Source organism: Falco rusticolus, chromosome 4, assembly GCF_015220075.1.
Source record: "Falco rusticolus isolate bFalRus1 chromosome 4, bFalRus1.pri, whole genome shotgun sequence".
In the NCBI taxonomy this organism is placed as follows: domain Eukaryota; kingdom Metazoa; phylum Chordata; class Aves; order Falconiformes; family Falconidae; genus Falco; species Falco rusticolus.
The window spans coordinates 1,088,158-1,100,915 of record NC_051190.1 but is presented as its reverse complement, the minus strand read 5'-3'; the positions used below and the strand labels follow the sequence as shown (position 1 = coordinate 1,100,915).

The 12,758-nt window shown below is 42.3% G+C and overlaps 1 protein-coding gene across 4 annotated transcripts in view; it reads right to left on the bottom strand.

Annotated features, from left to right (window-relative positions):
• RAD54L2 (RAD54 like 2) overlaps window positions 1-12,758 on the bottom strand; it is a 74,364-nt gene that overhangs the window by 41,138 nt on the left and 20,468 nt on the right. For all 4 annotated transcript variants that reach the window (XM_037383178.1, XM_037383181.1, XM_037383179.1 and 1 more), the window contains exon 2: window positions 8,793-9,002. In XM_037383178.1, coding sequence (XP_037239075.1) covers window positions 8,793-8,946 — 154 coding nt within the window. In that variant the 5' untranslated portion in view covers window positions 8,947-9,002. The remainder of the gene's footprint in view (window positions 1-8,792; window positions 9,003-12,758) is intronic.

Genomic DNA, 12,758 nt, shown 5'->3' with positions numbered 1-12,758 from the left:
CCTTGGCAAAGTCAAGAAGGAAAATACCACATTACAAATTTGCTAATTAGTTTCCTTGTGATTTCATCATGGTTTCAGAAGCTGCAGATGATGGAGTATGGTATCTATTAGCACTGACTAGGTGTGGTACAAAGCTGACTACTGGAAATGTACATGGGGAAAAAGGTACCAGACACAAAAGAAGTGACTGCCCTTTGTTAGAGATTCTCTGGCTGCTTTGTGAAAAGAGGAAAGCAAGTTTGGGGCCAATAAAGCACAATGCTCATATCCTGCAAAGCCCATCAGAAAAGCCGGAAGAAACAAGATAATTCTCTCCACAAAAGACTTGGAGCAATTCTTTGTTCAGCTAATAACCGCGCTCTCATTGGCCCTGCTCCCCATGCATTCATGTTACTCTCACGTTTGTAGCAGCTTTAAGAAAAGAGCACGTGTAGCTACAGGTTAAAAAAAAAACCAACCACATTTGAAAAAATCCATATACATATATATAGAAAATGCAGAGCCATGGATGTGGGCTGTTCATGAACCACATAGAAGGATTTCTATTTTGTATTCCATCATACGTAATAGATCAAAGGGAAGGAGGAAGAAAAGAGGGGGAAGAACAGCACAGCTAGTTATAACACATCATTTCACAAGATCAGCCAGTCCCTGTGCCCAGGCAGAGGGTCTGAAGGAAGGAGAGCTCTATCGTCATCACCTCCTTTTAAAGAAGTAAAGCAAGTCATTACTCCAGGTTATATAACGCTTAGACTATGCCAGACTTTGTGCCACCCTCTTGAAAGGGAAGCCACTGTCAGAGAGCCTGGGAGGCAGGCAGAGGAACATTTTCATCCAGAGCTTCCCCCTGCTTAGGATAAGCAGAGGAGACAAGAAAGTGTACACATTTTCAGGCAGAGCAGGCAGACGGCGACAGGCTCAGCGACTGACCGGCAACATCGTCAGTCTGTAATTCCCTGCGAAGGGGGCTGGGGGGACAGCACTGTCAGGATCTCATCCTTCCTTCCCACAGCAGCCATCAAGCCACACCTCACCCTGCTGAGAATAACCTAGTTCACAGGGTTAGTTAAAATGCTGGAATCAGTCAATAAAACCTCCACAAACCCCAGGCGCCACTCCTCCCCACACTCCTCTCCGTTCCTCTTACCTTCCCTGTTCCTCCCGGGTTTGTGGGCACACAGCGGGCAGACAAAGGCTCCACCTGCCTCTATCACGCCCCGACAGCCAAAACTGCCCCAACACAAATATAATGCCCGGCAAGGCAATTTGCAGCTTCAGCTTCAGCAGAAAGGGAGTTAACCAAGCGTACAGTACAGGCAGTTCCCAGCAAAAGCACCCAAGAGGATTTTTATTTTTTTTTTAATGTCACCATTTAGTGAGTCCGGTAAATCCACTTCAAGAGAGCTGGGTGCCTGCCACGGGGTCTGCATGGGCATTAGCAGCTCTCACACACCACGCTGGGTACACAAACACTTGCAAGCTGGGCAGGTCCAAGCCCCTCAGAGTGCACACAGAAAAACCAGTTGTTCTGAAAGACAGACTGTACTACAGGGAAACTGCCAGAGTAAAAATAATGGGTAAAATATTCAGCCTCCTGTAACGCAGCAAAGTTCCCAGAGTAATCAGTGGGGCTTTTGCCTAAAGGAGACACAAACCCTCTTCAGGGCCATCGCAATGTAACTTTTCTGCATTACTAAGTAACCAGGATTGCTAAAACTGCAAATGCCAATATCCACTCTCTTTTCACCTTTGATACTATTTCTTTTGTATTTTATCAACTGGATTGTGAAAACATAGGAGACAGCCAGCTCCTAACCTTCTGGGTCTTGGTAAACTAACACAAGCCAGGAATGTAAGACTTGAGGAGCTGGACAGAGTGTGCTTAACAGATACAAAGCAATTTTGGAGATGCTCTTATCTCTTTCAGGAACCGAGAAAAGAATAAAACCCCTTCAATTTCTTAGTTATAGCAAGTCACCTGAGAAATGCATCCAGCATCTGCAGATCTGATGCACGTTTCCTGAGTTATCCACAACCAGCTGACTTGAGTCCCACAGTCTACACCCACATGATAAAGCATATTTAAACACTCTAATCCAAGGTAATGGACCTAAGGTAACTGCATCTAAGGAAATGCAGTTTCCTATAACAATTCCATAAAGTTTAAACATGCCAATAAGCAGGATAATAATTTACCAGTAAATTCTTTCATATGAAGTGATTACTTTTGTACCTTTATACCATCACACGTGCCATCCTCTTTGCACAAATTATTTGCTTGGAAGACAGTCTATGAAAAATCACTACAAGCATTAGAATCTACATGGTTGTTTAAGAACATGAAAGTGCACTGAGCTACATGGAAATTCAGGTTTGACTTTGCAGGCTTACAAAGATCAGGGCCATTGCGGAGGCAACAAACTTACTGTCGAGAAGAGGTTGCTCCCCCCAGGACCCATGCTTCTAGCTTCCTTAGAAATAGTACTGGTGGACTCCAGAGGGAGCTGCATCCAGCCACAAGTAACCAAAAAAAAAAGAATCAAGATAGGAAAGTCTATCAAGAAGGAAAAAATGGAAAGATGTCAATCACCACTCTTGCCTCCACTTGCGCTCTGCCAACAGTAACTTGCAGGTTAAATTATAGGCTTATTAATTATTGGCACCCACCACGCTTGCATATGTACACACAGAATACAGCAGAGTTTAAAATCAAAGCAACCCTTACTATTGCCTTCAGTGCTTTTCTAGGTTTAGGAAAGTCCTGACTTTTGTTTCTTTGCACATCTTTTATTCTGACTTACCCACTTTCAATCAACAAAACAAGCCTCCTCTACTCCGGACAGGCCTGTGCCTTTCATTAGTCCCTGCCACCAGCCTCCGGAAACAATGAGGACAAGAGTCAGAGCACATATATCACCAGTCTGAGGCAGAAAGCAATGAAGTCCACTGTGCCCACGTACTGCAGCAGATGGAAGCATCTCATTAAAGGGTTCCTCAAAGAGCAGCTATAGTCTCTAAGGCTGCCTCAACCTTGGGACGCCCATCTACCCTTGATACCACCTGAAGATGCAGCTGTGAAAAAGACACTTTCTAAAAGGAATTGAGAGATTAAAGAAATAAGTATGTATTTTCTCCTTCTCTTCTGAAGGAATGCATTTCATTTTCTAGTAGACAGGAAACACTGGTTTTAAGTTGTCCTCCCTAAGAGAAAATGATGTGCAGGCTGGTCAAAAGTAGAAGGTAAAAAGACTTCATGTTGCTGGAACTAACTTCCATTTACCAACACAAGCAAGACCATCCAAGTAAAGTAAAAAGTGCAAGTAAATTACTTTCTAACACTAGCTTCCACACCTCCACCCCCTTTTTTTTTTTTTTTTTCTTTCCTTCTTTTCTCCTCCAGCAGTACGGGCTTTTCTAAATTCAGATATAAAATTATATAGAATAGGGTATCATTTAGAAAGGTATCATTCAGAAGACCGTCTCCACATTCTTCTTCTGCCTCTCAGTTTCATACAGGTGAGTATAACATGACCTAATTTATAAGAATAACTTCAGATGAAAAGTAAAAAACTCTATATGAGCAGGAGGAGCCTGCTAAATGAACAGATTTATACCAAAGACTTTCCTCTCTTCCCTTGTAAGGACAGAAATTTGCTTTATTCCCAACCCCACACATCCAGCTAGGGACTCCAACACACACCACAGGTTTTTTTGTTCCAACACCTTGTTGGGAGAAGAAAAGATGGAATGACTTTGGGGTGGGAAGCACATGAATAACACAATCTCCCAAAATGAGCAGCAGCTCCCTGCACCTTAAGGATACAATCATGTATCATTCAAAAAAATTAATTAAATAACTCACACTCCACATGACTTAAAGCTGAAATGATTTTGGAAATTGTTTTGAAATAACTCCAGGTGCTAATGAACTTCCTAGTAAGTATGGAGTTAACTACTGATTTTTCCCATCAGATTAGACAAGGAAATTATTCAGGCAGCTACAAATCGATTTCACTTTCAATGTAATTGCACCCCTTGCTGCATGCAGCATGATGCTGACCCACAAAGAGCCACAAAGGAACATCACATTAAATAAAATCCATTCTTGCTATAATTTCATGCCACATTTCTTTCCCCAACCACCAAGTGAAAATGGTACATAAAGCTGTTCTAACAGCACCCCTTTACATAAACAGGCTTTCCTCTAGCAAGAGTTCAAGGAAAGCAAAGATCTTTTCAAACGTGAATCGAAGTGGCTGTCAAATACTCCTGCCTTGGTATCTTGGGAAACCTGAAACTGTGAGTACCAAGTGGCACACTCAAGTTCAAACAAAAAGCAGCCATTGAAATACACTCTGGATCATGCTCCAGAAACAAGAGATAACTGCTTGAATCTGTCATGATACTATCAAATGTCATAAGACTGTGCTTATCCCTGTCTAAGAGGCTAGGGTGAGGAAAAAGATACCTCTCCCCTTACCAACCCCCTCTGCCAGTCTTACACAGGTTCTAAGACTTGGCCCTGGTCCCTCCACGCTACTAACAAGGTGCAGTGCGAAAGAGCACAGGCAGGACACCTGTGTGTCCTCTGCTCTCCTGGGACTTGCAATTCTGTGCCACCAACACAACTGTGCTTCTCATTCACTCCTCTTTAATGGTCCATACCCACAGAAACCCCACACAAAGCAGTTTTGTTTTGCTCCAGCACTTTGTCAGGGAGCAGGAACAGTGTGAGCCTGAGGTGGGAAGAGGGAACACAAACTGCCTCCATCTTCTGTTCTCCACCAAATAGAGATGTCATGGATCTAGCACGCCCCCCAGCCCTGTGGGAAGAAAGGGATAAGAATGGAGAAAACAGGCAAAGTGGACAACACAGGGCAGAAGACAAGACCAATTGCGTGGAGACTGTCATATCACAATAGTAGTATCTAATACACTATTATTTGGTGTTGTCTGGTGTATCTGCATATTAAGAATTGCAGTACTACCACGGTACTGGAAAATGGTCCATTGCAGACACCCCAGAAGTACTGATTCCAATCCCTGTCTGCTGTACCACACATCCTGTAAGGCAAACACAACTAGCAGCCTTCAAGAACAGTGTCTCAATGCCTGTGCCCATTAAGGCATCTTTCAGAGAACTGAAACCACCAGCTCTTTACACTTTTACCCCTGAACTGCACTTAAAAAAAGAAGTGTTTAACCCATATACTCAGAGGTAAGAAAGCAAGCAACTTGCCATCACTATTAATAGTGGAATTTCAGCAACATTTATGAGTAAGAGAATGAATTGCAGAGACTTCAATCAGAATTATCCAAAGACATTCAGAAAGTGGAAAACCAGAGCACTACAGCAGGATTTGTTCAAACACTCAACAGCTTTCCTCAGGAAAGCTCTGAGGTATGAGCAGTCCCTGCATTTGAAATTATCTGTAAAATCCATACTGGAGGTTTGTTCTCTTTGCTCAAATTAGCTTTTATTCCTATGGAGTTCTACACAGCCCTGAGCAACCACCAGGATCAGAGAAAAAGTGCAGGACTTGAAACAGCCCTTTATCTCTACAGTCATCAGTACATCACATTTCTAGTGAAAAGGATTTAGGGAGTCAACAAAAAAGTTCTTAGCAGTCATGCACTGGTATCACAAAATCAAACATGATAAAACAAGTGCTGCTTCCCACAAGTGATGAGAAAACAGATGCAGCGGGCAGGGATGACAAGGCTGGAAAAGTGGAAGCCCCCAGCTAGGACTGAAGCATGCTGCTAAGGATGGGTGTTCAGCCTGGCAGCCACTGGGAAGGGGTTATACGTGTCAGGGTAGGTATGTCCTGGAAGAAGTGCTCTAGAAAAAAAGACTAAAGCTATAAGAGCTCCTACACATGATAAGATTCATTAACTGACCCCCACTTAAGAAACATATAAAGGATATAAGCTAAATGGTTATTAACTCTCACTTATTCAGATATATTTGGAAAACTAGACTTCTGTACTCTTTTTCTTCCTTGAAGACAGAGGGAGAAGGTTTAAGAACTGCTTTCATCAAGAGTGAAAGTTTGTACCGTAAAAGTCCAAACTCAAGTAAACTCTAGACTCTCTAAACTCAAACAAAACTTTGAGCAGAAATGAGAAAAACTGCACCAAACCTGATGATAGCACTCTTAATTACCAGAATGTAAAAAGAACTTGAAGAAAATTCTGAAACTGAAGCCAGCACAGGTATTAATTGCACACACAACATACATCAAAGAGATAAAACCAGGTTAAACAGCAGTGACATGTTTTGCACAAGTCTGAGACTATATCATCCGACAACATTACATGAACATGGAAGGTTCTTAAGTAATTTGAGTCACCACCAAAATGTTGAAAACCTATGCTCCTAAACCAAAGCCACTATTCTGCAAGCAAGCAGTACAAATTTTAGTTTTATAGTTATTATCACTGTTACTTAAAACAAGCAATCAGTATGGAGAAAACATATATGCAGCCTCTCACTCTTCCAAGGAAAGAACTGTGAAAGATTAGTAATCTTCTAAGTCTTGTAGTGCTAGAGATATGCAAGAGCCCATCCACGAAGGAAGGGTGCCCCCATGATCCCCAGTGGAACATCTACAGAACAACCACAATACCAGGAGGGGAGGAGAACAGCACAGCTGGGAACAGGGAGTTTTAACAGAAATCATTAAAATTAAGCTTTTAAAAAGCTTCATCGTATAAACATTAGAGCACTTCCTTCCCTCTTGTGAATAAAAATAACTGTCTGTTCCCAAGATGATTTTTATGAACAAGGGTCATCAGCAAAGAGACAGGACTATAAACATCAGATGGGAAAATTAAAATGATCCTCTTCATTCTGAAGTTAGCTATATTTCAGTGGTCAAATAGCAGAGGACTGGGGTTTTTTTTATATTAGATCTAAGGTAATAGTCAAATAATGTCAGTAAGTGTCAAATGAAATTTCTGAGGCAGTATGTAGCTGTGAAGAGATATCAGGAAAAGCAAAATGGACACCCCCACAGAACACAATAATTGCACAGAAGCATCTTGATATTCTGGCAGATAGAATTAAAGCTGAAACGATCTGAAACCTCAGAGGCGATCTAGCTTTTCTCAGATTGCACATGAGAGAGTTTTTCCTGTACCAAATGAACAACCATAAAAACATTTTATGTTCCGTGTACATTGTTTTTTTACTGTTCCTCATTATTTCCTACATTTGTTAAAATTTATTTTTAAATTAGTCACTAAAGAATTATAAAGCATAAGCATGTTTGTAGTTTTAAAAGGAAGATAAACAGCTGTCGTTAACAGTTAGCGATGTCCTGATACATCTACATTAATTTTGTTTGCTTTGGAAAGAATAATCCTTAAGAATAATTATGAATATTCAGCCACAGTAACACAGGTCTATGATTAAATAACCAAGGGGAATGACCCGCTTGGACATGACATACAGCCACTCCTCTCTGTTAATAAAAATTTGGCTACAACGTCATGCTTCCTATTGCTTGCTGGGTGCAGGTTCCCATGAACAAAGTGACAAGGTCACCACCAGTCTCTTTGAGACAAAGTAACCTGTGGCCCTACAACTCTTACCTCCCGGGAATTCTCCTTTTCTTACCTAACACTTCTGTTTCCCTACTTTCTCAATAGAAAAAGCCATCACATGAATAAAAGCAGTGGAATGAAATTCATTTGTGTAAACATTTTATAAGCTTTTTAAAATCAAAAAGCATCTTCAGGTAGCACGTGGTTGAAAGAATATAAAAAAAAAAGCAAACCAAACACTTGAGGGCAACAACATACTTTGAAACCAACAATACTTTCATAACTAGAAAAGAGAAGTATCTGTCTTTAACACATTCTATGCCAAGGAAAGGAAGACTATTCTCAGTAGGTTTAAGTAGGTGCATCCAAAACCCTGCACATCCTTTTAAATTATTAAAAAAAATCATAATTTTAAAGGAATCAAATGCAGCATTCCCTTAGGCTCGGGCTGTAGTTTTATGATACAGGAGGTCTGGTGGCAAATACAGCATGGGGAATTCCCACCTGAGCAATGCATTCCCGTCTCCCATCTTGGAACATCAGCCCTTCTGCTGGACCAACAAACACACTTCTAGGATTGTGCTATGAACCAGAACTGTTACCTCATCTTGCTTAAACATAACCTACACAGCACAAGTCCACAAACAGCTATACTCGTCCTAACTGAAGAGGAGCATGGGTCAGCTGTAACTCGGTGAGGATAGAAGGTGACAACTAACTTACTCAGCACTGCCTCCTTTCGTACTGTAAAACAAACAAACCAAAAGAAGCCCAACTTGTATGCTGTCAGAAAAGAACATTCTCCGGTTGTTAAAGATGATTATTGTAGGTGAGCAATAATTGCCAACAGCATCCATTAAATTGTTTACCTACCTATGGGTGAGTAATGTAAATATATTTAATTTCACTGGATCCATTTAATAATACAAGTAATTTTAAATTAATTTATTTACTACTTTATATAATCGCTTCCCCAGTATCTGTAGCTATTTTAGAAATTTTATCCTACTTACAATTTATGCTTGTGGCTTGTTTTCATGATGGAAATTTTTTTTTGGTCAGGAGTCCAAATTTAACCTACATTAAATCCCTATTTAAACTAAACACCTACATAAGTACTTCTCTCTTCCAAGCACTGGACAAATCCTAACCCTTATGCAATCTACCAAGGTGCCACTCACCAAAATTAGTAACACCAGTTTTGTATAACAAATGTATGCAGATTTACAACCCCGTTCACTTACCACTCTCATCAAGTAAGTCCTCCTCGTCATCCCCATCATTGTCCTCCTCCATCGCCTCCTCCTCATCTTCCTCCTCCTCCTCCTCTTCCATATCCTCCTGCTCCAAGTCCGGGTCCAGGTCCGGATCACTCCCTGAGATTGACTCGTCTGACATGATTCCCAGTGGTGCTCCTCGTGCATTACCTGCTCATGTTCTACCGTGAGGCAGCCCTGCGAGGAAATAAAAGAGGTACGTAATGAGCCCAGTAAATCCCAACCTTTGAGCCTCAAGGCTCAAAATCACAGCAGGATTACTGCACATAAAAACACAAACCTGCCATCAGTCTTTTAAATAATAATTATATCAGACTGTGCCCAAAATCCTGTGTAGAAAACGGATGCCATAAGCAATGTCTCATAATGATGTAGGCCCAGCATTGTAGAATCACTATCAGAACCAATATATTAACTAAACACTCAAAACCCCACCTCTTTCTTGGTATCCTTGACATGTAAACAGCAGAAGGAATTCTTGTATCAATGTCTGATTATACAAAGATGCAAAACTAAATTAATTACATGAACAATTTCAGAACACTACCATCCAAACATGAAACATAGAAAAAAGGATCAGTGTCAGAATCCCGTATGGATACCTGTTACCCTGATCCCATATGCATCGCAATATGGGCACTGTGGGTCGCAGACAGAACCACCCTCTTGACTTGGCTGTACCTGCTGCAAAGGTCACCCAGCTGCTTGTCACAGCCTGTCTGAAGTCTCTGTTCCAACCAACAGAACAGAGACAGCCTTACCATTGTAACAGTATGGTCAGAAGACTACAAAGATCCAGTTTTTAAAAGCTGTACATCCCTTTCTAAAGCAAGGTAAGAAGAAAATTAAACACAAAGGAAGGCTGGATCGGAGAATTGCATTTCCTTCCTCTAAAGGACAAGAACCGGAGCTGGCTGTGTGTAACCCCTCTGTTACGCTGCTCCAGCGCACCACAGCAGAAATCATGGTACAAAACAACAATAAAGCCTAAAAAGAGGGCCAAGGCAATCACAAAGTCACAAGTTTATCTGTTCAGGTCATGGACAGTGATGGGTACTCCTGGGTACTCCTCTTCCATACACAACTAATTACCACAAAGGAGCTGTTTAAGATGGATGAAAAAGAAACACAACCAACAATGGAAAATAAAGGAGGTGTCTTGATCTCAAGGAACATAAAGCAAAGTATGTGTTCAAAAAAATCAAGCCTCAGAAGAATTGCTATCCACATATTCCCCAGAAAGCTTCAAAGACAGACAAGGGAAACGTTTCCTCATCACTCATTTTCCACTGCCCCCTACTTACAAGACATTTCCAGTGTAAACTATAAGATGCTTGAGAATTAATCAGCTATTTACAAAAAACCCCAACAAACTTCTAAACAGATAAGGCAGCACACATATCTACAAACACTTGAAGAAACAGAAATATTTCATTTTCAGCTGTGCTTCAGCAGTAACTAGATGAGCTCAGGAACTTGAAGGTTAAAGACACAACTCAACACCCTTGCAGCAGGACTGAAAATCTAACTGTCAAGTATGCTGAATTATTCCAGCTGAAGTCATCAGTTCCTGCTTTGCCCCTCTCAGCTCCTCAATAACATTGAAGAGTGTCTGAAAGGAAAATAAACACAAGGGAAGAACAAGCTCTGCAGATACTGGTATTGGTATAGGAAACCTTTCACCACCAGGTCCCAGCAGCACTTTACCACCAGGCAGGGACAACTGAAGTCCCTGCACTACTACACATGTCACACAAAGTAAGTTGGCTTAGTCAAGCAGATGGTAGAAAAGGCCAAAATCTAAATTAGCTCAAGTGGAACTGTGCCAGTTTACAAAAGCCAAGGAGATTCATTCAGCTTCTGTGGCCTGCTGGTGGGCAGGCACAGAGCCATGCAGCCCACTGACCCCCACGCACCACAGCGCCCGCGTCGCTCACCTCCCAGGTCTGTGCCTTGCCAAGGACTGCCGACACAGAGCAATCTATTACCACAAGTTTTTCCTATCAAATGCTGTGCTGAAGCCTGTGTGTATTTGAAAACAGCAGGTTATTTTTGCTTTCAAATGGCAACAATGTTCCCTTCCAGCTGATGATCAGCCCTACGAAAACATACATTGTTTTACTCTTTACAGGTTGTACTCAAACCAGTAACTGTCAAGCTGCACCTGCTTCCTTATACTCCACAGAGGAGATGGTCAGCAGTGTTACCTTTGGGGGGGGTCTCTGCTGGTCCCCTGGGATTTCAAGTGTATTTATTTATTTCCACGTTGTCCATACTGCGCTATAAGGCACCTCGCATGCTATCTGCTGGAAATCGTTTCAACAGAAGCATATTAAAAATTTTCTGTGTTTTTACTATCCCAGCAAATTAAGCATCAACCCCCCAAAACACCAATTAAAATAAAGAAGAAATACAATCACTATTAAAATGGCAGGAATTAATTATCATCTACAAATGGGAAAAGCAGAAGTGCTGTCATGCCACTAAATGCTCCAGGTCAAAGAATGACACATGATACAGTTTCTCCCATCAGTATCCTCCTGTGTGTCATCTCTCATGTTTCATCATTCGTTACAGAACCTTAAAAAAAAAACAACAAAACAAAACTACACCACAAAACACTTTCTGGAAATTGTTTAAAGGAAAGGATACGGGTCTTTGTATTTCTATAAATAAAATCCAACCCAGTAGAGAGCAGCTATCTCTCAGACTAGAGTACAAAAGGGCTCTAATCTAAGCTTTATTTTTGTTTAGCAGTAAGTACATGTTCTTCATAAGCTAGCTCTTGACACCCGTTCAGCAGCCGCAGCCATATGCAGGAGAATTATACAGAAGCTTTCAAAAAGACTTAATTAAATCTTGCAGAAGCTGGGTGAAACAAAGACGGTTAACTCCTCTGTGCCTATTGTCACGGTGCTGTCTGCCTTCCTCCTTCCCACCCTCCTCCTCGGCTTCGGCAGCTCCACAGCCACTCTCCACCGCTCAGCCCTGGTCCGGCACCCCGAGATGCAGCAGGGACACGGCCTGACAGGCAGGTGCGCGTTACGCAGCCGTCAAGTGCCCTCGTTTCTCACACCGCTCTGACCCAGTTCGGCGCCTTCCACCCAGGGGAATTACACAACCGGGCCACGCTGTAGCTGCCGCTGCTGCCTCCTGGCTGGGCTCGTCCAGCCTGCCCTGTCCCTCGCCTTCGCACAGGAGCGGCACGGTCAACACTTCCCCGCTGTGGGAAGCGCACTTGGCGAGAGACGAACAGATTACCCTCAGCTAATGCAAGTTACCGTCTGCCTGGGCTTCCCAGCTGTCCCCATCAGAGCAAGGTGCCAGCCTCCTGCCCCGCCGCAACGCTGTGCCCAGAGGGGGTGACCAGCACCACCAGATGCAAACCAAACCTACACACAGGTTCAGCACAGCGCTCAGCTGAACACATGGCGAGGCCGCTGAGAAGATGAGGTGGGGTATTGTTTGAAAACATTTGGAAAAATTCCTTTGGTTTACTCAGAGAAGAGCTGTCATGTTTATCCTACCCAGGAAGTTAAACCCTGCAATCGGCTGCGCATCAAATTAACATCCAAGACAGCCTCTCTCGTGTATTATGTCCTGTCTTTCCGTAAAAATAAACATAGTTCTGAAGTTTTTGGGCTTTGCTTTTTTAAGACAGAACATTTCTGATAATAACTGCCTGCTGTGTGGTGATGGCTACCTCCTCCTCAGCCTGCACAGAGAGGGGGCCTAGTTCTGGACAAGGGTACTTAAAGGGCTTGCAAATTTTGACACATTTCCATTGTCCTCACGTTTTTCTTTCACTCTGCAAAGGTTTTAAATCACCATTTCTTCTTCTGTAGGAAGCTGAGACAGAAATGCAAAAGTGAACTTTCTCCCTTTTAAGTGACAGTTTTGCACTGCAGGATCATGCTCACCGTGAACCGAACT